Source organism: Lissotriton vulgaris, chromosome 1_1, assembly GCF_964263255.1.
Source record: "Lissotriton vulgaris chromosome 1_1, aLisVul1.2, whole genome shotgun sequence".
Classification (NCBI taxonomy): Eukaryota; Metazoa; Chordata; class Amphibia; order Caudata; family Salamandridae; genus Lissotriton; species Lissotriton vulgaris.
Window position 1 is genome coordinate 551,686,678 of NC_141685.1, and position 27,597 is coordinate 551,714,274.

Consider the following 27,597-nt stretch of genomic DNA (forward strand, 5'->3'; position numbering starts at 1 on the left):
TTGAACCATGCAACAGTTAATGTTGTTGCACCAAGGATATTGTGCTGCATAACTAAATATTTATAAGGTCCCAAAAGCGAGACCTACTGGCTATGCCAAGGCTTGTTCCGATAGAAACTTAACTGCAGATTACTCACCTTTTAAGTAGATACCAAAGCAGTCCCTCCAAGAAACTGAAGCCAAGAAGTCCTGCAGGACTGAGCGGGCCGAGTGCCCTCCTCAACGGACCTCTTTGTCATGGCCAAAGTGGTTTGTGAACATGTGGAGGGACGCCCAAGTCACTTGCCTGGCAAGTCTATAGGACAGGCACTCCACGTGCCAACGCAGTTGTACCAGCCTTGGCTCTGGTAGAGTGAGCCCAAAAGCCATCTGGGGCATGCTTTTAAGCCGGTGCATAGTCAATCTTATTGCAGAGAACGATTCAGAGATGGATGGTCCTCTTATGTACAGTCTTGCTTTTCTTTGCTCTATGAATCCAATAGAGTTAATCGTTCACCCGGTGTTCTCTAGTATGATCAAAATAAAAACTACGGGCCTTTTTCGTATCTAATTGAAAGAGTCTCTCCTCCTTATTAGAGGGGTGAGATGAAGCAAAGAATGCCAGAAGGGTAATGTTCTGCCCAACACGAAATGAAGTCACTACTTTCGGAAGGAAGGAGGCTCGAGTCTGTAGAACCAGCTTATCTAGATAGAAGGTGATTTAAGGTGCGTTGACGGAGAGGGCTTGTAGCTCATTTAACCATCACGCTGATGTATGGCTACGAGAAATATTGTTTTGAGCGAGAGCAGACGAAGAGGACAGCTGTGGAGAGGCTCTCAAGGGGACACACCTGTGGATTGTAAGAACCAAGTTCAGATCCCATTGGGGCATGATAAAAGGAGAAGGGGGACATATACTGCAAACCCTTAAGAAAATGCATCACTGTAGGTGATGTAAAGAAAGAGGGCAGGTCTGGAAACCACAAAAAGGACAAATCATTGAGGTTGGGGAAGACTGGGACCCCAGACATCTGAAGATGTGCTGCAATCACCATCATCACTTTCTTGCACACCTGAGAGGCGCTGGTACAGCCAAAAGGGAGCATAGTGAACTCAAGATGCTTGTGACCCACCGTGAACCACAGGTAATGCCTGTGGGCCTGCAGGAAAGGGATGTGGAAATATGAATCCTGCAGGTCCAGCGCTACCATTCAGTCTCAATGTTCAAGGGCAAACAGACCTGGGCCAGGGTGAACACTTTGAACATGTCTTTCCGCAGAAAGGCATTGAGGGAAGAAAATCTCAAATGGAAAGTAGGACCCGCATCCTTATTCAGCACCAGGAAGAAGCGGGAATAACCACGACAACCAACTTCTGGCAAAGTACCCTGTGTATGGCTCGACAACCAACTTCTGGCAAAGTACCCTGTGTATGGCTCCCTTGGCTGACAGAACCTGCACTTCCTAACAGATGCCCCTCCTTCAGCCTGTCTGTGGATGATGGAAGGTATGTTCAAAAATGGTAAGGTGGGACCCCAGGAAACAATTCCATGACTCGCTTGTCTGAAGTCACTGCCTGTCACCTCGGCAGTAAATGTTTAATCCTCGGACATGGTGGCTGTGCACCATCAAAAGGTACGCTGAAGAGACTTCGGGTGCAGCAGCTGGGTGCACAGAAAACTACGGTGCACACTGTCCTCGTTGCTCTTCACTGAGGCCACCACAGCCGCTGTCATGCTAAGGCTGGGGAGAGTGCTGAACTGGTTGGGGTTGCTGGTGGTATTAAAATCCCCTAACACACACAGACGTGGAAAAAGTGCGGAGGTGGCTGGCCGGTAGGAGCACACACACCCCAGGTGCATCCTGTGTATCTATCAACTTTGAAACACTACAGGGTTGAATCGGTCATATCCCTAAAATGTGGAAGTCATCAAATGGCATGTCCGTAAAATGTACCTGGGTGCCTCCTGAAAAGCAAGTAAACTGCATTGAGACCATCCTGTTTGGCCTAGGAAAATATATCCCGCACTTTTTCCTGGACTAAAGGCAATACTATGGCAAATAAGTACCACAAGGCATGAGAGTATCGGCACAAGAGGCAGCTGGAATTTACCCAGCGAAGAACCAGACTTGTAGAGGAAAAAACCTGCTTACCAAATGTATCCATATTTTCAGTCCCCGTCAGTGGGAGTGCTGGGAAACGAGTTCAGATTTACTCTGCTAGCCAAAGCCTGCACCACAAGGCTCTCAGAAGTTGGGTGCTGCGTGAAAAAGGCCGGGAGTTGTGAGCAGGGAGAGGACGCCTGGTGAGTCACAGGTGGGCCTAAGCAGGCTTCGGCACAGGTATTTAAAAGCATATCAGTAATAGCCTCTTTGAATGGAAGCAGGGGCTCAGAACTCGTCCACCAGGTTGCAACATCTATATTAAGACAATTGCTTTAACTTCCTGGGTAGGAAGCTAGATATCAAGCACCTCCGCCTTCCTTCACAAGAATATAGCAGAGGAAGCCCCGTTTTTGGTGGCAGGCCATTGGGGAGGATGGGGGTGGGCCTAGTCCAGTGTCTTAGGAGGTGTTCAAGAATACTTACATCCAGGAGGTCTTCATACTAGATGTCCTCTTGGTAAAGTCGGGTCATTTCATTCCTGGCATCATAACCCCTGTTATCATCAAAGCCTGTGCCAAATAACTGATGAAGCTCATGAGCCCCTTCGGAAGGTGGAAGCACTGTATCAGAATCAGAAGGGTGGCAAAAAGGTAGCAGCTCAGATAAAAGAGCGCATGGCCTCTGACGAGGACCGGTTGCTTCGCTCGTTGCGGTGTGTTTGGGCTCACCTTGGCCTGACTAAAAACGTTGTTACATCTTTCCATGACCTCAATTTGAATTATCCAATATTCCTTAATAAGAAAGGATCTCCTTAGATATCTCTATGAATCTGTTGGACGTTTTAAACATGCAGCATCTATATATTTGAAAATTACACGTTATATTCAGCCCTGAAGAAGTCCGGTGACGGACGAAACGCGTTGGCTCTTTGGCTATAAGGGACTATTTTAAGGAAAAATGAAAAACTGAATAAAGGAAAGAAAATTGAAGATTCAAAGTCTCTTGTCTATATATTCATTGGGAAAACGACCATGACAATGCTATATGTGACTTAACAAATACTGAGACATTTTTTTGTAAACTGTATATATAAACTCGAAGGGTGCTGTCCATTTTCTAAAGTCTAGCATGTCTATATGTGTGCACATCAAGCAAGAGACAGCAGTAGTGGCAAAGGCAGTGCTATGAAGGAGGCAGAGATAATAACACACTGTTGTGGCCCTACTCGCCCTGTGAGCTTACGGTCTGAATGGTGAAATGATGTTTATACAAGTGCATTTAAATTGTGGCAGGTAAAAAACAATGCATTTTCAGGCCATGGGCGGACCCAAAACATGAATGAAAACCGATAGAGCCAATGCCTGAAGGGGGCTGTCGGAAACAAGCCAATGGCTGAAGGGGGCTGACCAAAAGCCTCTTACTGTATGCACGTGTGGTGTGGTGTAGTGTAATGTGCCAACATAAGGTTTTGCTAAACAGCTAAAGCAGTCTATATTGAGGCCTAAAAACCCCCCCACAGAAAATGAAGTTCTATTACAGGTCTCTGCACTGCAGGACTCTCCCATGAGCCCTCCTCCCTGTGCTTGCCGCACGTACTACTACAAATAGAAAACTAAAAGGTGAAACCTGCAAAACCAAAGTAACGCTGCCCAAGTAAAAAAAAAAAAAAAAGACCTGCTCAACTTCTAGGTTTCACTTACACGCACAGTGGTGCTGTCCAGGGGAGCTGGGCTGCCAACATTGAAATTTCTTTCTCCAAAGACGGAACGCGGTGCAGAAAGGTTCACAAACCCCTCCTACAGTACCAACAAAATAATCCAAATTATTAATTGTATACATCGGGAGTGTTGCACTCTGCTATTTCTTGACGGGCTATTGCAAAGTAAAATAAAAACAGATGCATGCAAGTTATTGGTGAAAACCCAAATCCCTGTGTGCATGAAGTGAACATCGTCTAGACAAAGCTATAAACACGCACATGAAGGGAGTGCATAGCCAGGTCCCCAAGCATCTCGACCTCAACAACATCCAGGTTTTCTATAAACACATCTATTGGATCCTTCCTTGCTAGGCCATCAATTGATTAGAATATTATTTCACTCGGGCACAATATATATATATATATATATATATATACACATAACTAGCCATCTCTGGCAGAAATACGATCTTATAATAGATTAAAAGATCATATTTAAAACATAGTGAGGGGGAAGGCAGACATTTACAAGGCACGTTCTGGAGCTAATTAAATTCCTGGAAAACATTATTCCAATATGGAAGTCTCCCAGAGAGTGGCCTGCAACTCTTGGAAACGGGACAATTGCATTTGTTTAACTGCAATTACAGAAAACACACTTCTGGTAACTAGGACCCGTTTTCTCCAGAGCACAGCGAACACCAACGTACGTAGATGCGGCTGCTGTTACATATGAACATTTAGAAGGAAGCACTGTAAAAGTTACCCTTTTGTGGAAGGTCGTCTTTACATAATTATTGATCCCGTCTGTTAATTATACTTATAGGAACTTGCGATAAGAATACACTTTTGTATGAAAATAGATGTTCATGATTTCTTAGTAATGTAAATTATCAAGTTAGGAAACAGCAATGCCTTCAAAATATGCGCGCAGCCCATAGGTTTAAAAATGTTTAAAGCGTGAAAGCTTATGGATTTCATAATGAAATTATCATTATAAAAAAAACGACAGTACGACCATTTGGCATCGACCCACAAATATTCCTAAAAACCACACTTTCAGCATTCTATTGCCCCCTGGTGGCCTTAATCGTTCACAGCAAACCGAGACGTTTAGCGGAAAATAAAATAATAAAACTTCAAGACCTTTGCATCTTTTCCTTCTTTAATCAGCGCCGGAGAAGGTGCCAAAGCCTTGCTAATGGATGGTTTTGTTGTTGACGGCTGCGCTAGTTGTCTTGGTGCCGTGACGTTGGGGGAAACACCGTTTCCTGTTATTGTGTGAGTTCTCTTCAGCGAGCAACTTCCCTGCTGGCCTTCAGACTTCACGACTTTAAGAAGCTCGATTTTCGTATCAGGAGTTCCTTGAGCCAAACCGAAATCCACCAGGGCATATCTGAAACAGATTATATTCGGATTACTCACAATGCAGTTTTAAACAAATTACGTAAATTTCAACAGAAACAACTTTCGTTCATTTGAGTGACGGGTTAGTCAAGAGACTACAACACAACAATATGGTAGTTTGAATTTTCTGTATCCAAAAAGGGTCGCATCAAGAATCTAACTTTTTGGGAGGGCTAACAGGTCCCCCATTAGAGTAGGGTCCAACACTTAAAGCAAGGGGCGGAGCTATCCTGAAAGCCAATTAAAAACAAGCATTGGAAATGCAATAGGTCTCGCAGCATTAGAGTTAGTGCTTTTAGAATTGTTTATGGGTTTTTTTGTAAATCTTTAGCATTTTTGTTTCCTGTAGCCAATGCTAAAGAATTAAAAAAAAAAAAAGCCATAAACATTTCTAAAAGCTCTAACTCAAATGCTCCGAGACCTATTGCACTGTGTGAGGGTGAGGGGTTGAGGGTGAGTGAGGGTGAGGGTGGGTGAGGGTGAGTGAGGGGTTGAGGGTGAGGGTGAGTGAGGGTGAGTGGTTGAGGGTGAGTGGTTGAGGGTGAGTGAGGGTGAGGGGTTGAGGGTGAGTGAGGGTGAGGGGTTGAGGGTGAGTGAGGGTGAGGGGTTGAGGGTGAGTGAGGGTGAGGGGTTGAGGGTGGGTGAGGGTCACATTGTACCTGCTACGCGGAAACGTGAATTCTGACGTGGTTGAACCTGTGCCCTGCAGGTTACTCACCCCAGCAGCAAGTGTTACAATCAACTAATCTATCCCACGCTCTAAAAAATCACATAACATCAGCGATGTTCACAAACTCTTCTGTTCGGGGCTGTGAGTTGAGGGGGATGCAATTCGAGATAAACAAGGCAATGTTAGAAGCCAGAGGAAGAAAACAGGTCTGGTAGGTCTGATCCTGTCACTTTATACATGGCTTAAAGTCAAGGAAAAAGCGCTATTACATGGCCAGTGCTGACTGCATCATAGCGCTTTGAGGCAATTTTCCACCAGCTAGGGCAACCCGAGGGAGGTGCAGGGAAGGAGGGTGGGAGAAGCAACACCTGGATGGGAAAAAGAAACACGATGGAGGTGAGGGAGCAGTTATAACAGAGGAGGGAGATATGGGAAAAGCAAAATGAGGGAGGTATCCTTACGAGGGCCCTGGTGGTTTTTTTTTAAAGAAATTAAGCACTGGGTGGGTGAGAGGGAGAGAAGCAGCAGGCACAAGGGGAAGTAAGTCAATGGCAGTGGCAGTTGTAGTAGTGGACAGGCCCTTAATTATAAACAGTACGTCTCGCAAGTGAGAGCACATGCACCGCATGCGCTGACCTAGGCCGGACATAAAAACGACTCGCACTTTACTTCATTCGTATAAAAAAGTGCTTCAGCTCCGAATAAAGTGAGCTAAAACAGCTCAGGGGTTACAACACCTGGAGCTCAACTGCTTGTGCTAGCTATTGGCTGCAGATTCATAAGCAACTAACTAGCTCCACTACTCAGCCTACAAACTATAATAAAACGAGCACTTCGGATACTCATTTATTATACCTAATGTGCAAAAGACTGGTGTTTTGGTATCTGGCAGAAAACACAAGATTTAGCGCCTTGTGGAAAAAATGTGGGTTTGGAATAATTTATTATGAGAGCGGCACCGTCACATAAGATGGAGCTGACCGGTATAGTTACCGTCCACGTGCAGGTAACCTGTGACAACGGCAGCATTTGTTAAGCATAAGTAGGGCGCGGCGCTATATCAAAACAAAAAAATATAATAAACCTGCTAATCCAGGCGCTTTGCTGCCCGGGCCCTGCAGGAGGAGAGATGCTTTCAGCGTCTCCGCAGACATAAACAAACCCTGATTAGAGGCAGTGTGACACGCCGAGGTGTCGGATGAGCACACCCGCCCGGCGCAGGGGGGAGGGGAAGCGATAGTTCTTCCTGCTGCCACCGAGGCCTTCAGTTTGCAGATGTCCACCACGCCTGCTTTCTAGCAGAGGCAAGCACGGAAGCAGGCAGGCGTGCAGAGGCAGGGCCGGCCCGCAGGTATGTGCTCCGACGAGACAAGAGCTCACACCTAGTCCCCGTGCGGAAGGAGACAGAGCCTGAACGGAGATGTGGTACTGCGCTGTGACGTCAGACGGACTGCGCGTGCCCTGTCACACCTTCCGCCAGTCCTGGATTTATAGCCACTCTTTGCATGATTGCAGAAGGCCTTGAGAAAATTGAAAATATAAGCCTGGCCAATCGAAAAATCTGATATTTCAAATGTTATTCCGGTGCCAGGGATAGTCATCTGTTGGGCTCAAAGGTATGTGAGTCAGAGCTCGCAATTCAAATCTTGAATCTTGCATATATGTATTGGAATTTCTGTATCACAAAGCGTACTTTGAAGCACGGTATATTAAAGGGCCGATGCACGTTTGCGTACATCAAACGGTGTTTTAGCCGTTAACCTTACATTTCAGAAACATATAATCCTATTCCATTTTTATACATACATGTTTAAGGTACAGGGAGATAGCTATTTTGTAAAGAGCAAAACCAGGCACCACAATTAGCAATTTTGTTGATGAATGACAATGCGGCTTCTGAAATATTTTAACGGCATTACCCGATAAACAATACACGTTAGAAGTATACAAAAGTAAACTATTAACCAAATGTAAGGGACGTGACATGGGTACTTTAACAAAAAAACAACAACAAAAACCCCACATAATATGATGTAACAGCATTTACGAGTTGAGCTGGGGGATGGGGCGGAGCGGGTAAAAAAAAAAAAGACGGAGGGAAAGCAGATAAGGGGAGGGGGGAGGAGAAATGCGACACGGCGGGAAGGGGAGGGGGCGGAGCGGGTAAAATAAACAAACGAGACGGAGGGAAGAGAGGGGAGGGGGGAGGAGAAATGCGACACGGCGGGAAGGGGAGGGGGCGGAGCGGGTAAAACAACAAGACGGACGTGCACGCGCTTTTAAGCTCAATGCGCATGCGCATTGAGCGTAAAAGTCACGGGCATTGCAAGGAATCGCCACGATTCCTTGCAGTGTGGATAAAGAGTGGATAAGTCCCAATACTCTCGCTTGCTCGATGCGCATGCGCATCGACAGGCGAGACCTAACAATCATTGGAAATGCAATAGGTCTCGCATTTGCTCGAGTTAGAGCTATTGGCGTTGTAAATGACATTGTCTGGGTTATGAGGTGTATGTATGTGGTGTGTAGTGGAATTATGTCGGCTGGACTGGAAGTGATAGTTGTGGAAAAGTGTAGCGTGGAGTGGATGTGTGTAGTGGAATTATGTGGTATGGTGTGCATTGGAATTGTGTGGATAGAAATTATGTGGTATTGAGTATACTGAATTATGTGGGTGGGAACTGTGTGTCATGAGTGGGTTTGTATGGAATTATATTGTGTGTTGTGGAGTGGTAAGTAGTGGAGTTTAACTATGTGGAGTTCTGTTGACTTTTGTGGCATGATGTGGAATTCTGTGTTGTAGATTAGATGTACGTTTTGCATTGTGGAATTGTGTTGCTGAGTTGAATTATGTGGTGTGGCATTGAAATGTGTGGAGATGAATTGTGTGGCGTGAAATCGTGGTGTAGAGGGGGATAATGCCGATTGGAATTATGTGGCATGGTCTGGAGTGCATCTATGTAGATTGTTGCTATGTGAGAGTGGTTTTATGTGAGGTATAGTTATGTGGTATTGAATAGAGTAATTATGTGGAGTTGAATCATGTCGCGTTGAGTGGTATTATGTGGTGTGTAATTCTGTTGGGTGGTGTTGAATTGTGTGGTGTGTAATTGTGTGTCACACTAAACTTGATAACACTATTGGACATTGGTTGCACCTCATTCGTACCAGTTTAATATCCAACTATAGCAATAAGCATCAGAAAGGTGACAAGTCCAGCTTTGAAAAGGGCCTTCATTACATTGCAACACGTCACTGCTTTTTTAGAAGTTCAGAACACTTTGAGCTAGCAACATTTTTTTTGTTAAAATCTGCAGATTGTGCAGCAGACGATGGATTATATAGCCAATGGATCAAATCTATAATTATTCGAAAATCGCTGCAGCCGCACAAACGCATAATTCCAATGGCCTTGACTATATGTAATGTCTTCCTGTGCTCGCCACACACGAAAAGACAGGGTAAAGTCCAATATTAGCCAAGAAGTAAGTGATAAAGCGTGGGTGTACACACACACACACACACACACACACACACACGCACACACTTACTTATCCCCCCATCCTCTGGTCACTTCGACTGCAGAGGCTTCCCCAGCCTCGGAAGGGGCCGTGACGTGCAGGATTGCAGCAGGATGCATGGAGCCAGACCAGGCAGAGTGCAACCGATCCCAGGGTTGGTTGCGGGCAGGCTCCAGCTGCTATTGCAGCTGCGGATGGATGCTGGAGATTCAGGTTCCTGAGAGTCGCCTTGTTTCTGGAGCCAGCAAGGAATTCAGGAATACTGGAGCTCACGGCACGCTCAAAGGTAGGCCGAAACAGAAAACGTACCACTTTGAAAATTGAAATGATTCAGGCACATGGAGGAGTGGAAGGGGCTGCAATGCCTTATGGGCTCGGAGGCCCTGCATGAGCACTTCAAAGGCATCCCAAACTGTGAAATGCCTCAAGTGTGTTCGCAGACAAACAGTGAAACTGTGTAAGCTTTGGGTGTAAGTGGTTCCACCACACTCACTCTTAAGATGGTGCATAAAACATGAACAGGAAAGAAAAACCAAAGTAGTCCCCAGAGGAACACAAACACTGAATGCGTAAGGAGACAGTACTTGGCCAGTGCTCCGTGGCAGGAAAGCAGAAACACAAAGGAGGGAAAAGAGGAATGATTTCCCAGTAGCAATGGGAGGAGTGTAACTCCACAAACCATACTCAAAAGGGCGCTAAGCGGCAGCGCAAGCGCCGACCTAAAAATAGACTGATAAATTACTGATTTTGAACATGTTAATCAAACCTGATAAAATAACAAATATGTTTCGTGGATTTCATAATGTTTATAGTTCTACAGACAAAGATCTTTATAAAGGACAATGAGTGATGCACAATTTACTTACCTTTGGTAACAATATATCTGTAAGAAACAGTAGTTAGTGTTAGATTCCTTACCTTAGAATACCCCCAGGAGTCAGACTGGATCCGGAAAGTTTTGCGTAGCAGTACCCCTGCGCGTTGGTAGGTGTCGTCTGCGGCTCCGCGTCAGTCGTCGGCGTCGGGATGACGTCGGAGTACTTAGACGCGGCCCTCGCGCGCGGATGTCAGTTCTTATACACAGCTTTTCCGCGCCAAAAATGCAGAGCCATGATAAAAACCAACACTGGTGCCACGAAACTAGGGCCCTAAAAGGGATGAACCGTAACCCTAGATGTCGGTTCGCAGAACGGGGAGGATAGGTGGGGCAGTAAGGAATCTAACACTAACTACTGTTTCTTACAGATATATCGTTACCGAAGGTAAGTAACTTGTGCATCTGAAAGAAACAGGTTAGTGTTAGATTCCTTACCTTGGAATAGATACCCCAGCAATACCAACCCCGGTCGTGGGTCTGCGAACCAATGATCACACCAGAAAGTCCTGGAGAACAGAACAGCCGAAAAAGCTGTCTCTCCGGACTTGGCTGCCCAGGCAGTAGTGTCTAGCGAACGTGTGCAGCGAGGCCCACGTAGCTGCCTGACAGATGTCCTGCATGGGGACTCCCCGACCCAGGGCAGAAGTAGCCGCTGTGGCCCGAATGGAATGGGCCTTCAGCCTAACAGGAGGCTCCTTCTTAGCCAAAGAATAGCATACCTTGATGCACAACACGACCCACCAAGAGATGGTCCGCTTGTGCCCCGCCCGTCCCTTCTTAGCGCCCACATAACCAACGAAGTGCTGGTCATCCACCCGGAACTGGCGTGTGCGATCCAGATAGAATGAGAGCGCACGTTTTGGGTCCAGATGGTGGAGCCTCTTTTCCTCTTTTGAGGGATGCAGAGGCGGAAAGAACGTGGGCAAGGTGATGGACTGCCCAATGTGGAAGGCTGTGACTACCTTGGGCAGGAAAGAGGGACGCGTTCTCAAGACAACTTTGTCCGGATGGACAGTAAGGAAAGGAGGTTTGGAAGATAGAGCCTGGAGCTCACTTACTTTCCTGGCAGAGGTGATGGCAACCAGGAACGCATCTTAAGAGTGAGAAGACGAAGAGGGCAATTGTGGAGTGGCTCGAAAGGAGCGCACATCAAATAAGTAAGAACAAGGTTCAAGTCCCACTGAGGCATCACGAAAGGAACAGGAGGAAACATGTGAGTGATGCTCTTCAAGAATCTATTTACAACAGGGGACTTGAAAAGAGAAGGCTGAATAGGTAGCCTTAAGAAGGCTGAAATGGCAGAGAGGTAGCCCTTGATAGTGCCCAGAGCAGAGCCCTGCTGGGCAAGATAAAGAAGAAAGAGGAGAACCTCTGAAAGGGGGGCAGAAAGGGGATCCACAGCCTTTGCTGTGCACCATGCCACAAATTTATTCCACCTGCAGGCGTATACCGATTTTGTGGAGGTACGCCTGGCTGCCAGAATCACATCACAGACTTCAGGAGGCAAGTCAAATGGCCTCAACTGCCACCGCTCAATCTCCACGCATGGAGGTGGAGACTGGACAGTTTCGGGTGGAGGACCGTCCTCTGCTGATGAGACAGAAGGTCCTCCTGAAGAGCCAGACAAATCAGGGGATCGACTGACATGCTGAGTAGCTCGGGATACCAGTATCTTCGTGCCCAGTCCGGAGCCACAAGGATGACTTGGGCCCGGTCGCACCTGATCTTCAGCACACTGGTCAGAAGTGGTATAGTCGGAAAGGCGTACAACAGACCGCAGCTCCACTCGCGACAAAAAGCGTCGCCGAGCAAGTGCCACCTTGGAAATTCCAACGCGCAGAACTGATGATATTGTGCATTCTCTTTGGTGGCGAACAGATCTAACCAAGGCTCTCCCCACTGCTGAAAGAGACCTTGTGCCATGTCCGAGTTCAGATGCCATTCATGATCTATCATTCACCGACGGCTTTGTTAGTCCTCCCTGGCGTTCAGGGAACCTGCCAGGTGTTGAACCACCAAGGTCACGCCCTGATGTTGCAGCCAGTGCCAGAGGCGCAGAGCCTCCTGATACAGGGTCCACGACTTCACCTCGCCCTGTTTGTTAGAGTACCACATGGTGGTGGTGTTGTCCGCGAACACCTGCACTAGACTCCCCCTGACAGAGGGGAGAAAGGCTTTCAGTGCAAGCCAGATCGCCCGCAGCTCTAGAAGGTTGATGTGGAGCGGGGACTCCGCCGGAGACCAGAGGCCTCTGCTCTCCGCCTCTCCCATGTGGCCCCCCCAGCCCAGTAGGAACGCATCCGTCACGACTACGTGCTTCGGTTGGGGTAGGGAGAGGGATCTGCCGGTGACCCAATCGTGGTCCGTGAGCTACCACTGCAACTGTCTTGCAGTGCCCTCCGAGATCAGGACGTGTTCGGACAGGTTGCCCTGACGCTGGGCCCACTCAAACATCAGGGCCCACTGAAATATCAGGTCCCACTGCAGAGCCCGCATCCGCCACCGGGCGTGATGCACCAGAAGAATGCAGGAGGCCATAAGCCCCAGAAGCCGCAGCGTCAACCTGACCGAGACCCGGGATAAAGGCTGAAAGATCAGAATCAGAGCCTGAATATCCCAAACCCGCTGTTCGGGAGGATAAACCTGAAACCGCGCTGAGTCCAGAACCGCTCCGATTAAAAGGAGCTTTTGAGAGGGACACAGTTGTGAGTTCGGCACATTGATGGAGAACCCAAGCAGGTGCAGGAGGTCGGCCGTAGTCTGGAGGTGGCTGACGACTGTCTGGGGCGAGCCCGCCTTTAACAACCAGTCGTCGAGATAGGGGAAGACTGACACCCCCAATCTGCGTAGATGAGCTGCGACCACTGCCATCACTTTCGTGAACACATGAGGGGCGCTGGTAAGGCCGAAGGGGAGCACAGTAAACAAAGTGCTCGTGGCCTACTGTGAACCGCAGGTAGCGCCGGTGGGCCGGCAGGACGGGATGTGAAAATAAGCATCCTGCAAGTCCAACGCTACCATCCAGTATCCAGGGTCTAGGGCAGCTATGACCTGAGCAAAAGTCAGTATCTTGAACTTCTCCTTCCGGAGGAAGCCGTGGACGTTCCACAGGTCCAAGATAGGGCGTAGGCCCCCTTTGCCCTTCTTGGGAACCAGAAAGTAGTTGGAATAGCAACCACACCCTACTTCTGGCCCAGGAACGTGCTCGATGGCCCCCTTGGTCAAGAGGGCCGCAACTTCCTCTTGCAGAAGTTGCAAGTGATCCCCCGACACACAGTGGTACTGCTGTGGCATGGCTGGAGGGGTCGCCTCGAAGGGGAGGGAGTATCCCCTTCGGACGATTTGCAGCGCCCACCTGTCTGATGTTATGGAGCGCCAGTGGAGGAGGTGATGGGGAACCCTGCCCCCCCCCCACTGGCTTCAAATGGGCCTGAAAGCTCAGACTAGGAAGGCTTTGAGGCGTATGCTGCGGGGGTGGATGTGGACTGGCCTCACCGGTTACCATGTCCACCGCCACGCTGTATGTTAGTCTGCGGCCCGTGGCTGGCAGGACGTGAGGGGGCGCCCCTTCCTTGGCCACGAAAGGAGCAAAAGGCAGGAAGTTGCTGGCGCTGACCCGACAGGCCCAAGGACTTGGCCGTAGCCCTTGAGTCCTTGAAACGCTCAAGCGCACTGTCTGCCTTGTCGGCAAAGAGGCGACGGCCATCAAACGGCATGTCCATGAGGGAATTCTGGACATCAGCTGAAATGTTGGCAGAGCTCAGCCAGGCGTGGCGGCGAACCGCCAGTCGTTTCAATCGCCCTGCCTAGCGAGTCCGTAGTATCCAGCCCACAACGAGTACCGTGCAGCATCTCGCCCCTCCGCAAGGGCCTAGGCGAGCTTCACCCGGGCCTAGTCCGGGCAAGCTGGCAGCACGTCCGCGACCGTGTCCCACAGAGAGTGGGTAGAACGGCCCAAAAGGCAAGCAGTGTTGACCAACCGCAACCCCAAACTGAGAGAGGTGAACATTTTCTTTCCGAACTGTTCATACCTTTTGGATTCCCGATCAGGAGGAGCGGTCGGGAATGCGGTCTGGGAGTTAGAGGCCTGGATAACCAGACTCTCGGGTGGGGTGGGTTGCCAGGAAGCATGGGTCGCACGGGCAGTGGCGTCTGGCCACGTTCCTATCTACAGGGGGACCTGTAGCGGGCCTAGACCAAGTGCCCAACAGAACGTCAGTAAGGGCTTCATTAAACGGTAGTAGAGGCTCCGAAGAGCTTGCCTGCGGTTTGAGGACCTCAGTGAGGAGGTTAGTCCTCACGGCCGCGATGGGGAGCTCAAGAGCCAAGGCCTTGGCTGCCCTCGTCAACACCACACTGTAGGCAGACCCCTCCTCCATAGCCACGGTAGGAGGGGAGACAAATCCAGTGTCAGGCGAAGTGTCCAAACCACTGGCCTCCCCTAGCTCACCTGCCCAGTCCTGAAATGACTGGCACTCCCGTGCCAGAGAGCCCTCAGACCCCTCCCAATCGCCCTTGCCCTCCATCTCCTGGTAGCCTACAAAGGATGGGGTCGGATCGTAGAAGAATTGCTCTTCTCTCGGCGTCGAATGCAGCATCAAGCGATGCCGTTCCGACGCCGGAACGAGGGGTAGGGGGGGGGAGGGAGGGGGGAGACAATCAGGGGCGACGTCGCCTGGGGGCGGCGTCGGGGGCGACACCCTGGGAGTCGGCGCCGGCGGAGGGGTCGTGAGGCCGCCCAGCGGCGACCCGGATCCAGCGGGACCCTGCGGCGTCGGGACCGAAGTAGTAGACGACGCCGGGTCCGAAGCCCCCGACGACGCCTGGGCTGAAGCACCCGGTCCGCTTGGGCTCCCAGTCATGGTCGCGGGGCCCAAAGGCGCCACAGCGGGACCAGACTGAGGAGAGAGCGACCTCATGGCCAAGAGGAAGGCTTCGATCTCCACGGCGTCGCGTTCAGCCCAGGGACCGGCGGGTATGGAGCTGGCAGCAGCGCCTGCGGCTCCAGCGGAGCCGCTTGGGTGGACTCTCCCCTCCCGTCGGGGGGAGTCGGAAGAGCGATGTAGTCTCTTCGACTTCTTGTGCCTCTTACCTGAGAACTTGGAGCCCGACGAATGGTGTCGAGTAGCCGAGCTTCGATGACTGTGGCCCCGCGACCGGTCCTTCGACCTCCTCGATATGGACCGGGGCCGACTGCCAGAGCTCGAGGCGCTTACGGGACCGCTCCCGCCTAGCCTTGGACGTCAAGGCCCGGCAGTCGGGGCACAACTTGTCATCATGGTCGGCTCCAAGGCAATACAGGCACCGGCGATGGGGGTCGGTAACCGACATCAGTGGGCTGCAATCGGCACAGGGCTTGAACCCAGGCATCCCTACCAGCACCAATAGTCTTACGACTCAAAAACAGGATCAAAAAGATCGAAAAAGTTAGTCAAAAAGTGACTAAGGAGTACTGCTTTTTCCGGATCCGAGCTTGCTGACGCGGAAAAAAAAAAGAACCAACGTCAGCGCACGAGGGCGGTGTCTAAGTACTCAGACGACGTCATCCCGGCGCCAACTATGCCGACGACGGAGCCGCAGACGATGCCTACTGACGCGCAGGGGTACTGCTACGCAAAACTTTCCGGATCCAGTCTGACGCCTGGGGGTATTCTATGGTAAGGAATCTAACACTAACCTGTTTCATTCAGATATGACATATAAAACGCATCTTCTACAGATTTCCATGCTAAGCACTTTAAAACCAGTTTTTGGAAAGTTATTACAAGATGATAGCCCCTTTTTTGTTTTCTGTGAAATGACAATGAGCTTATTAAATATTTTAATTCGAACTTCAGAAAGACCGACCTTTCTGACTGTTGGCTTAGGTAAGTTTTCAGTCTGCTCATCGGGGCATTGCAACATTTGCTTATTTGAGGCCATACTGATGTCCAGGTCTCAGAATGTTGAAGTTAATGGGTTAATATACCAGATTTTGGGATGTCTGACTGGCAAACTGATTCCTAATGCATCTTCAATTTCTCCTGAGATTGAATAAGTGAGTGCATATTAAATAGCAATATTAACACCTGTTAACTACTCTGCCTGGAAACTGCGCTATTCTAAATCAAAATAAAATAGTTATTGCTAGCACACGACGTTGAGCAGGTCTCATACGAGATGTCGGAGCTAAATCCACCAAGCTTAAAGAAAAGGCAAAATAGGTAGGTGTCAAAAAAATAACTTTGCAACAAATGGTGTTCTAGCATGCAAAGGATGGACGTATTCCTTCAAGCTACAGAACACACAGAATATATAGCATCTGAAGATTGTCCTGCAATAGGTCACTCACACAGAAACTATGCCTGTTAACACCCAAACTTTCAATTTTGTTTTGAAGCCTGCCGCATCAAATCCACCAAAGTATCAATATTGTTATTAAATTCTGTAGGGACAATATGCATTATAACATGCAACATTTGTTACTACTATCTACAAAATGGCTTTGAAAAGAATGACCATATTCTGCTAAATGTCTATACTAATTATAACAGTGATCCTGGCCTGGGTGCACAAAGAGACAACTTTGAATGGGGCATAAAATGGGCACCTAACAGACAAAATGGTTACCGGTTTGTTTTTGTAACACTGGAATAAGTAATGTACACAGTAGTGTTTTCACCGTACAATGTTTTTGCATTGGTACCCTATTATACACAATATGAAAGTTATGCTGCTTTTTACTGACCCAGACTTATTTCAACAGCAGAATAAGGTTTCACAATCAATTTGCTGCCACACTGTATTGCTAGAGGCACTCTTTTGGTCTGACACCCTGTGATGACCTTTGACTACCGTTACTTTAATTGACTTTGGTGTGTTATCTTATCCTAGCCTGAATGTACGACCTCCTGCATATGCCTTGTTTCTCTTAGAGGTTTCTTTTTTGTAATCTTGCATTCTTTCAGTGGGAACAGTCACAGAGTTTAACAGCCTTGCCAATAGCAGAACATGTTGGATGTGCATTTAAGAGCATGAGAGAGAGAGGTGTGGAATGTACTTTTTGGTCTTGAAGTGCAGTGTTATAAGCAGTGGTGCACAAATGAGCACTGTGTTGTACATTGAGAGATGAAGTATGTGATACTATAAGCAATGGTGCACAAATGTGCACTGTGTTGTTCATTGAGAGATGAAGTATGTGATGCTATGAGCAGTGGTACACAAATGTGCGCATGGTTGTACCCTGGGAAGAATGATTAATGTCTTACTATTGGCTTTGACATGGCCTCATGTCATCCTGAATTCTGACTCTGTCTGGCTTGAGCTTTTTCTGCGCGCACAGACACGCTTGCAAGTTGTTTGGGTTAATCACGTTCAAGGACTGTTTTGTGAGAGATTGTTTAATATACCCTGGAAGGCTTTCGTGAGCTTCATTAAGATAAATGCTGGAACATGAGACCATGTAGAGGGGACGTGGGAACTCCTTTCTGCCGTGTAATGCTTGCCTGGAAGCTGGCCAGTTCCAGTAAGATTAATTTGGTGCAAGGGGGAGTGTTGGGGGAGAAGAGTCTCTCGAACCTTCTAGTGTGTGTTTTGAGGCACTAAAGCGGAGGTTTGTTGACAGCCGAGTTGGGCGCTCACTTACAGAGTAGACGTACTGCTGTAAGACCAACAGAACCAGAGTCCTGGTAGAGAGTCCAAGCCAGCTGTGAACACCCCTCCCAAGCATGAAGTGGCAAGGATGTTGAGTGAACAATCGGGTAAGGTGTCTTGTTTCTGAATGGTGCCATTGTGATGTGTGGTTCCACTGGCTGTGGTTATTTGAGGTGTTTTCTTTGTGATTCAGTGTATATATCTTTCTGATCTCTTGCAGGACAGCCCATGTTTTTTGCTCGAGTTTTAGCTCATATTATTTGATGCTCGTTTATTCATATTATTATTCATGCATTTAACAGTTGCATTTAGCAATTGTGTTATTATTGCATGCATATAAATAAATATATATTGCTATATATATTTGAATGTTGTGCATTTGACATCTGGGAAAGCCTTTCTGTTAGAGAGTATTGCATAAATAAAAACCCCAAGCCTTATTCTAAAAAGAGTCTTTGCAGTTCGTAAAATAAAACCCTTTTCTAGGGGTTGTTGTATGTCTTATGCTTTGCCGTGTTTGAGCCACCGTGTGGGAGATTCTGTATTATCTGAAAGGCGAAGCAAGACACAAATTACACTAATTGGAAGTGGCACGGCACAGTGATACAATGCTGAAACAAGAGGAGTGCTTGTGTACTTCGTCATAAACACCATCCCAAAGAAAACTCACAAAAGGCCAGTCTTACTATGCACTGTGAGAAGCTGATCATAGTGGCATTTGTTTTAGGCAAAAGAGGTATGCCTCTAATTAGACATAAGTTAAACGTTCAGTAATTACATAGCTGAACTATCTCTGTCTAACCATAGATTATGTGGCAGACATCTGAGATTTACCTCAGGAGACTATGCTCCATCACCATAATTTTTGCTAAAATTGGTACCAGCCCTGCAATTAGTGCTTTAGGAAACCCACTAAATATAATGAAAAAAACCTACACATGCAAGATATGAATTGAGTTGTTAATTATACAGTGAAACAAACACCCTAAGGCTGAACTGACTAACAACATCAGAAAAGATATGAAGATAATTAACAAAAGAGATGAATATTAAGACCCTTCCTAAACATAAAATGGTTCTCTATTTTGCACAGGCCAAGATGAGAGCATTTCCAATAGAAGAAACAACAAAAGAGCAGTAACATCCTTCTTAACATCGCACCTACCGAGCCTTTCTAAATCAGGGGACTGATAGCAGGAGGGAAGATCTAAAAGAACATAGGCAGCATGCCCCTTGTTTCATAAAAGGCTCTGTTGGAAATATGAAGTGCCTTATAATTGATCGTTCTGGAAGCTGACGACCGGTGCAGCTTATAGCAAAACCTTGGAGAACCTATAAAATGTCCTGAAATTCATGAAAATTCATGCTGTTTTATTCAAAACACCTTGAACCATGTAAATAGCTGATTCACAAAGACCAACATAGCAAGCATTGGCATAGTTCAATCTAGAAATGTAGGTAGCATTAACACAAGCTTTCAAGTGGCAAGGACTAAAAAGGTTTTGTTAGACGCGGGGGGAAGATATACCCAGGCCTTTCATGCATGATGGTCTATCCCCAGGCCTTTCATGCATGATGGTCTATCCCCAGACACTTTACTAGCCCACTACTGCCTCGATTACAAGTTGCACAGTACTGGCATGAGTTAAACTCCACATCATTAATGATCAGTACTATTCGGTAAAACTCACCAGTACCGTGCAATAACAAGCTAACCTCAAGGAATGGGGAATCACTGTGAAGATCCAGATTTGGCAGGTGGTACATTTTTTTTTAATGTTTTTTCTTTAATTCTCGGCACGAGGTTTGAGCGCACTTGAAATCTCGGCTCATTTTTGGATTCAAGGATCTAAGAGGACCTCGAGCTGAACCAGAGCTAGGCATCTAGTTCGAACCTTCAGTGGCTCACCCACCTCTAGTTTAATGTACGAGTTACTTACCTTCAGTAACAATGCATCTGGTAGAGACGATTCTAGCCGCAGATACCTTCACGTAGAATTATCCCCAGGCGTGAGACTGGATCCGGAAAACTTTTTGCCACAGCATCTTGCGTGCCGGGGGAGGGGCGGCATCACACGACTCCACCCAGGCGTCGTCCGCGCACGTGACGTCAGCGAGGTCACATAAACCCCACCCCGGCGTGCCTACGTCAGTTTTCTTCCGAGAACTTTTCCGCAACACAACGCAGAGCCATTAGACAAAACTGTAGGTACATGGGAACAGTGTGCGAAAGAGCAGAAAAAATTTGAAAAAAGGAATGGCGACGAACAACCCCTTAAGGAGCAGTGTCAACACTGTGGCACTCAAAGGCAGGGAAAAAAGGGAAGACCAGAGCACAGCCCTGAGCAGCCACCCTGCCAGTATGTAGACAGCAAGGAGACAGGGAACACGTGCAAAACGGCATGACAACATGCTGCAGGACTACAACCCCAGCCAGGAACAACAAAGGGGAAACGGTGTCGAGACAAACAGGAACGACAACCTCAAAGGCAACCCCAGGACAGAGTGTGACAAGCCCCCCCCCCCCCCCCCGCCCCCCCCCCCACTCCCCTCCCCAAGGAAAAAAGGGGCAAAGGCACAGCCGGAGGGACCAAACCCTGAAGGTTAGCAGAGGGGCCATCACCCTTAGTAACCAAAAGGGGAGAGGAAGGGGAGGGAAAGGATAAAAGGCAAGCTCCGATCTTGGCCAGAGCATAGGGGCACAGGAGCACCCATAAACTCATCCTGCAATGCGCCAAAGATGAGGAAAAGAAAGAGAAGCAAGACCTATCCTCCCGTCAAAAAGGGCGAATGAATGCATTCACAGAAGGCATAGCCACCCACCGGGAGGCGAGTGCAGAAGACCAAGCCAAAGGTCCTCGCAGAACGGGGAACAAGGGTGGGTCGTGAAGGAATCTGCGGCTAGAATAGTCTCTACGAGATACATCGTTACCGAAGGTAAGCAACTCGTACATCTGATAGAGAGTACTAGCCGCAGATTCCTTCGTGCAGAATAGATACCCTAGCAATACCCAAGGGGAAGGAGGGACTGCGAATGGACCCCACCATCCTGGACATCACATAGGGCCCTACAGGGGACCCGAGCCACGGCAAGACAAAAGCCCCGTCCCTTCCAGGCAAGAGAAACCCCTACACGCAGGACACCACCGACCCCAAGAGGGATGTAGGAAAAAAAAGACAGAAGAAGCCCATACACTCAAAACAGGAGAGCCAAGGGCAAGGCCAGTGAGGTCGAAGTGCCCCACTTCATTACAGGGCAACAGACCTTCCATCCAATGCCAGGACAAGGCAGAGGAAGAAGAAAGCCTAAAGGGCCCAAGGAAACAAGGGAAAAGAAGGCAAGCCCACCCCAGACAGAAGGCAACAAACCAGACAGAGCGGCACTGACAGTAATAAGCCGCCAATAGCAAGAAGAACAGCCCGGGTCCCAAAAAGACCGGCAAGAAACGCCTGACAAGGGAGAAACACATAACCATCCCAGCTAGCAGGACAGGAGTGGGAAGGTGAGGAAAGGCCCGGACCTGAACTCCCTAGTAGAATGCAAGCTATATAACAGCTACCACTACCCCACATAGGGTAAGGAAAATCCCAAGACATGGGAACCCTCTTTGGAAGAAACTTCCGCAGCAGAGGAAGGAACGAAAGAGTCACAGGAAAAAAAAAAACCAGCGGAAGGCTTGTCAAGCAGCCGAAGAGAAAACAGAAGGCCTAATGTGAGGGCCAAGTCTGTACAGACAATTTCAGCAAAAACACACACACAGTCAACAAAGGGGCTGTCCAACAGCCAACAACGCCACAGTCCCAGCAAGGAGGACTTGAGTAAAACACTCCACAGGAAGAGCAACCGGCCCAAAAAAAGGTCCAGAAGTAGCTCAACTCAGCAATCACTGAGGCGCGGAAGGAGAAGGAAGGCAGAGCCCTGCCAAGAACCTTTGGATGGCGGAATCCACCGGGGCATGGAACAACAGGTTGCCATCGAATGGAAGATGAATCAGCCGCTCCTGAACATTTTCAGGGAACACGACGTCCCGAAGCCAAGCATGGCGATGGAGGGCGACTGAGGAAGCCATGGCCCGGCTTAGTACCTCCGAGATGTCCAGAGCGGAGCGGAGAATAAATGCAGCTAGTTCCTGGCCATCCAACGCATGATGCCATAAGTCTATCTGAACAGTCTCCTGTGAAGCTGCGGATCCCAAGGACTCAGCAGAGTCCCACAAACAAGAGGTGGCCCTAGCCAACACACAAGGTGTTAAGGGCCGGCAGGGCAGCGCTGGTCGAGGCGAACATGTTGCTCCCCCAAGAGTCCAGCCAGCGAGCCTCCCTGGACGGCGGAGTCAACAGTGGCGGCAGGGAGGGAAAACCAGTGCGCAAAAGTGGACTTGAGGCAGAGGGGTGGAGGGAAAGACAGGCAGTTTCACGCAGCGCCGGAATGTGCCAGTGCAGAAGGTGTTGAGGCACCGGATCCCCTGAGGTGGGGCGCGTCCAGGCCCCCGTCAGGGAAGAAAGAAGCAAACCCTCAAACCGAAGCAACAGCTCCCTCCCACCAGAGCACTGGTGGAGAACCTCCAAGAGATGATCTGCCGGAAAATTAACAACCGTCTCACCCAAGCGCAGAATGCCCACAGTGGTAGACACCGCCTGAGCGAAGGCTGCACCCGCCTCGGTTAAGGCCCTGCGATGGAGAAAGCACCTCCTCCGTGGGCGACGGCTGTACACTAAGGTGGCCGTCCTCAAAGCAAAGCGGGGTGGGCGAAGGCCAGATCTGGAAGTCAGAAGGGACCGAAGAGTGGGGGACCAGTCGCTCCTCCGGCGAGCACCCTGGCCTCGGGAATGGCGGGGAGCCACCCTTCGATGAAGCAGGCGAAAACGCCACCACTCAGCGACCTGTCTCCGGGGAGGATGATACCAATAAGCACCCAACATCCGGAGAAGAGTGAGCATCCAAAGACAAATCCGCGACTCGATGCCTGTCTGGCGCCGTAGAATCCGCTGCCTGAGGCAGGACGGCAACGCCATCCGGCGCCGAAGGAGACGCCAGATAGGGCTCCTCAGAGCTACACCGTGCCGGGGACCGGATCCGAAGAGGCCAAGGGGGAGTGCCGTAACGGCGCCGACTCGACCTCCGCTGAGGCAGCCGCCAGCGGGATGGAACGAGAGGGACCAGGGAAGTGACACGAAGCCCTCCGCCAACCTCAGCCCAGTATGTGACGGAGGTGGCCCGGTGATCCATGCGGCACCGCCAGGGCCGACTCAACCTGCAACTCACTCTCCGATGAGGCAGTCGCCTTCGTGGAGGGACGAGAAAGGCCCGGAGGAGGACAAGGGGTCCCAATCCTGCCCCGACCCAGAGCGGGACGAGGAGGGTCCACCGACCCCTGTGGCGCCGCCCGATCCAGCAGCTGCCAGCGCCATAGCGGCGTCACCTCGGCCTTAGATAGGACCCCCTTGTCCAAGGACCGAGAGGGGCTCGGGGATGCGACCCGAGCCCCGGCGAACTCCCGCGACACCACAGGGACTCCCGCAGGAGTTTGCGGCGAGGCAGAGGTGCCGTAGTCCGAAGGAGGGACCCCAAAGAGCAGCACCCCAACAGCACCACATCCTCCATGACTGGAGCCGAACCAGTTGGCGCTGAATTCTATCTTGATGTATATTTTGAACATGTATTTTTTAACTAATTTTAAAATTTTAATATTGTGTCGCAAGTGCAAAGGAAATTTGTTATGGTTTTAATTAACTGAACAATAAAGTCTCTCTCTCTCTCTCTCTCTCTCTCAGTTGGCGCTGGAGCCACCAGCAACGCTGCGGAGGATCCCGTGCAAGGCAAGGGATCCGCTGACACCCCAGGAGGGGGAAGGAGGAGGAAACGCCCGAGAGGCCTGCAAGGCCGCCGCATATGTCTCCATCTGGACTCTAAGCCCCTTCACCGGGAAACGGTGGATAGGAGGACGACACGCAGGGCCGCATTACCCACGGAGAGCCCACGCCCCCGGCAGGCCTAACACCAGCCCCCGGGGACGAACTGCGACACTTACCCTCAGGGAGCGACGCTCTTGCGATATCGGAGAGGGACAAGGACGCAGACGACGGTCATATCTGAAATCGTACGCCGAGAATGAACGAGAGGATGAAGCGGACCTTGAGAGACGCGCCGAGAGTAGTTTCATCCAGCACTCTCGCCGCGACTTCGGCTTCAACGCCTCACAATCAGTGGTGCCGTGATCTTCTCCTAAACACCACATACAAATGAGGTGAGGGTCAGTCGCCGACATAAGACGCCCACACGACGTGCAAGTCTTGAAGCTCGAAGGCATTTGCACACCGTTCACCAAAAAATAGCACAATGAGGGAGAAAAAAAGTGGCCCAAACAGGCCCGAACAGTCGCGTGATGCCGCCCCTTCCCCGGCGTGCAGGAATGCTGTGGCAAAAAGTTTTCCGGATCCAGTCTCGCACCTGGGGAGAATTCTACGTGAAGGAATCTACGGCTAGTAGTCTCTATAAGATACAATTTTACAATAATGACTTTCATATTCATAATGCTTTAAGCCAAAGGATGGGGCCGCTTAGCAGAATAAATACATAACATCATTCTCCATTACAATTACCACAATTCATTTTTAGGACTGTATGCTTACACACAGCACACACACACACACCTGAAGCGATCACATTAATCAACTAAGCAATTCTAAGCTAAAGAATGCATTTCCCACAAGCTAGTTTAACTAGCATTTATTTTTCATTTAAAGTGTGTGTGTTATTTTACATGCATTTACGTGAAGGTGACAGTCCAACAAAACGGTTGTAGAATATCTGTTCTTTTAGCAACGTCTCTTACCCGCCCCATCTACTCAGGATTGCAGTTCCCATTATTTTTTCTACGCATGTGTACTTCTGCATGAGCTGCAAAATATTTCGTAAGCAAGTGTTAAGGCCCCATCTTCACACAGCACAGCACAAATCAGCTTAAGACCCTTGTGTGTACTAGAATCTGCAGCAGCCGGGCTTCACATCATAGTTTTCTCATGTGGGCTGGAGCTGCAAGTGTGCAGAACAGACCAGTCTGTCCCCACACGACAGAAGATACGAAAGGGAAGTGACAATACTACATCTCTGCCGTTCTTGGCAACTGATTATGGATGCCTTGAGAACATTACAAGTGATGCATCTGTCAGGAGATGCACCGTCACTGAAGACTTGAGACATGGGGTTCAGAGAGTGATGTTCAAGACAGCGGGCGAGGCGGCTTCAGGTGTTTAGGGACACATTTATAAACAATAGAGGTATTGCTAGGAAAATCTTGTGTGTGCTAGTGCTCTCAGATGACGCCTATATTGTGATCGATTGGTGATTTGAAAGAACGTAGAGTTTTGGATCTCTGAGATGATCCGTCTCTTAAAACATAGAGCATGGCCACGGAGATGTTAGTCACCAAGCATGGCAGAGTATCAGAAGGAGAGTTTCTTTCTGAAAGCTCGGCTCTCTGCGAATAACAAGTGTCTCGACCCCGACTAGAGAATGTGGCTCTGCTTTTCCTTTCCACGTATGACTTCATTCAGCTCTTCTGCAGATGATCGCGTCGCTGTCCCACCTGCTAAACAGCAACAGATGACTTCTGTCTGGAGAGCCTTGTGGTTATTGTTCATACTTTATTTTTCATACCTGCTCATGTTTTTCATAGACTGGAGAGTTTTACTGGTTGGAATCTGGAGCTGTCAGTGACCAGATTTAAACTGTCAACATTCCACTTGGTGACCGTTGGACTCTGACAATGACTGTTCAGAAGTTGGCACGAGAGCAGGTGTTGCACGTTCAACAGGTTTGAGGGGCACAGACGGTGTCAAGGGCAGACCCCAGTGGTGCTGGAACCATTTCGGAGAGGGGGTGCTGCCATCAATATTACACCACTGAAGTCATAGGGTTTGTAAAAGGCAGGAGAGTGGCGAGTGTGGCATAGAGTCGATGGTGCATTCTGGGACACACTGTTACAAAGATATTACTAAAGCATAGTGTGATAGCGCACTGTCATTTACAGACAGCACATTTTCCACTGAAATGGCAATATAATTGCACGGACATGCAGTTTTACGGATTTAACTATAGACAATAATGGGTGGAAATCAGGTTTCGGCAAATATTTTTAATTTGCACCTCATCAAGTAAAGTGTCTTGAATTATTTTTATCCTTTTAAAATTTTTGCTTCCATCACATTTAGAATTATAGAAAAAAGTGCTTCATTTTTGCTTACCTAACTACGAATACGATTTTAGGTCTCGGCCTGATCCAGCACATGCGCTGAACTGGCCGAGACATTTAGTAGCTGCAAAAGGGCCAATTTGCAGGCCACTAGCTTACTATCCCGTGCACAAGCGTGCCATTTGGCTTCTTTTATTGCGCGCCTCGCTTCAATGACCGCGTCACTCAGATTTAAAATGTTTGTGGCCGTGCCGCGTGTGTTTCCAGGTACAAATATCTATATTTTTGGTATTACGATCTATATATTTTTGTTATTACGATCTATATGTGACTAAGTTCCGAGGCATGTATACATGTTTTTTTTTTAGTTGCAGGCAAGCGCGTGAGGGTAATATTGACACAGTTTAAATATTTCAGCCTTGAAGACCAGTTATCGAACCTGACACTTTTCACTTGATTTGCAGCACAGAAAACCGACAGAAATTCTTTGACTTATTTTTGTTTCTATTATGCTTGTGTCCATTGTTTTGGAAAATCTGTTTTTGACATCTAATTCTGAAAAATATTACGTAAATATCCTTTTGCAGCATTAACTCACTGTAGATTGATTTGCTTAGTACATCCCTGCCATCTAGTAGTTTTATCCAGTATAGGTTAACTTTTTTTATAATGCAAAAACACCCTTGGTATATTGACGGAGAGTTACATTTGTCAGGAACTTCACAATTTAAAAAAAAAATATCTTTTTATTGAAAGAACCAGCTCCTTAACAATGCACTTTAGTCAGCAGCAAAAATTCATTGGCAAGCATTGACACAATCAACCATGGTCATATTAAGAAAATCAATCCTACCCGCCACAGCCATCTCTCCCACCCAGCATCATCCCAGGAACTTCACCATTAGCTCTCATTAGACTAGTTTTATTTACTGTATGTTGATACCAAACATGACCCTGTAGGCATCACAAAACCCTGGCCCAGCATACCCTCACTCAGCTCCCCCAAACCAGCAGCAGGCCTAACGCAGCTGCTGCATCTCTTCATGTCCCTAAGCAGTAAATGTTGTTCACCTCAAGTCAATTCAGCTGAACGAATATACACAACACCCCCTCTTTCAGCTGCACGTGTTGCTTTGGGTTATTTTTTTGTTATGATAGTATTTGGGTCACGTGTATTTCTGGTCAAATCTCTTTTTGTAGCACGTTAACATTTGTATGATCACCCAGGCTAAATTTTTACTGCAATTTCATCGGGCTCGATATAACCATGGGCGTATTTATATATATTTTTCAAAAAAAATACACAGGCTTTTTGCATCTATTCGTTTTTAGTGGTCTTTTGTGCATTTTCTCTTTATTATATGGCACTGTTAATTGTACATATTGTGCCCAACAGTGTTCACCATCTGCCTCCCACGAGCATGCCCTTCCCTTTCTCTTCTCTGCTGGCTCACCCCCTCAACCCTCACTCTGACTCTGATTCCCATCCCCACACCCGCTTGAGGGCGTATC

The 27,597-nt window shown here is 48.5% G+C and overlaps 1 protein-coding gene across 2 annotated transcripts in view; it reads right to left on the reverse strand.

Moving 5' to 3' along the window:
• The window catches only part of CDC7 (cell division cycle 7), a 269,093-nt gene that overhangs the window by 81,366 nt on the left and 160,130 nt on the right, over positions 1-27,597 (reverse strand). The window contains exons 6-7 of one of the 2 annotated variants that reach the window (XM_086953941.1): positions 4,930-5,179; positions 3,785-3,880 (exon numbers count right to left, since the gene is read on the reverse strand). In XM_086953941.1, the coding sequence (XP_086810067.1) occupies positions 3,785-3,880; positions 4,930-5,179 (346 nt within the window). The remainder of the gene's footprint in view (positions 1-3,784; positions 3,881-4,929; positions 5,180-27,597) is intronic. The other variant, XM_086953942.1, reaches the window with a different exon arrangement.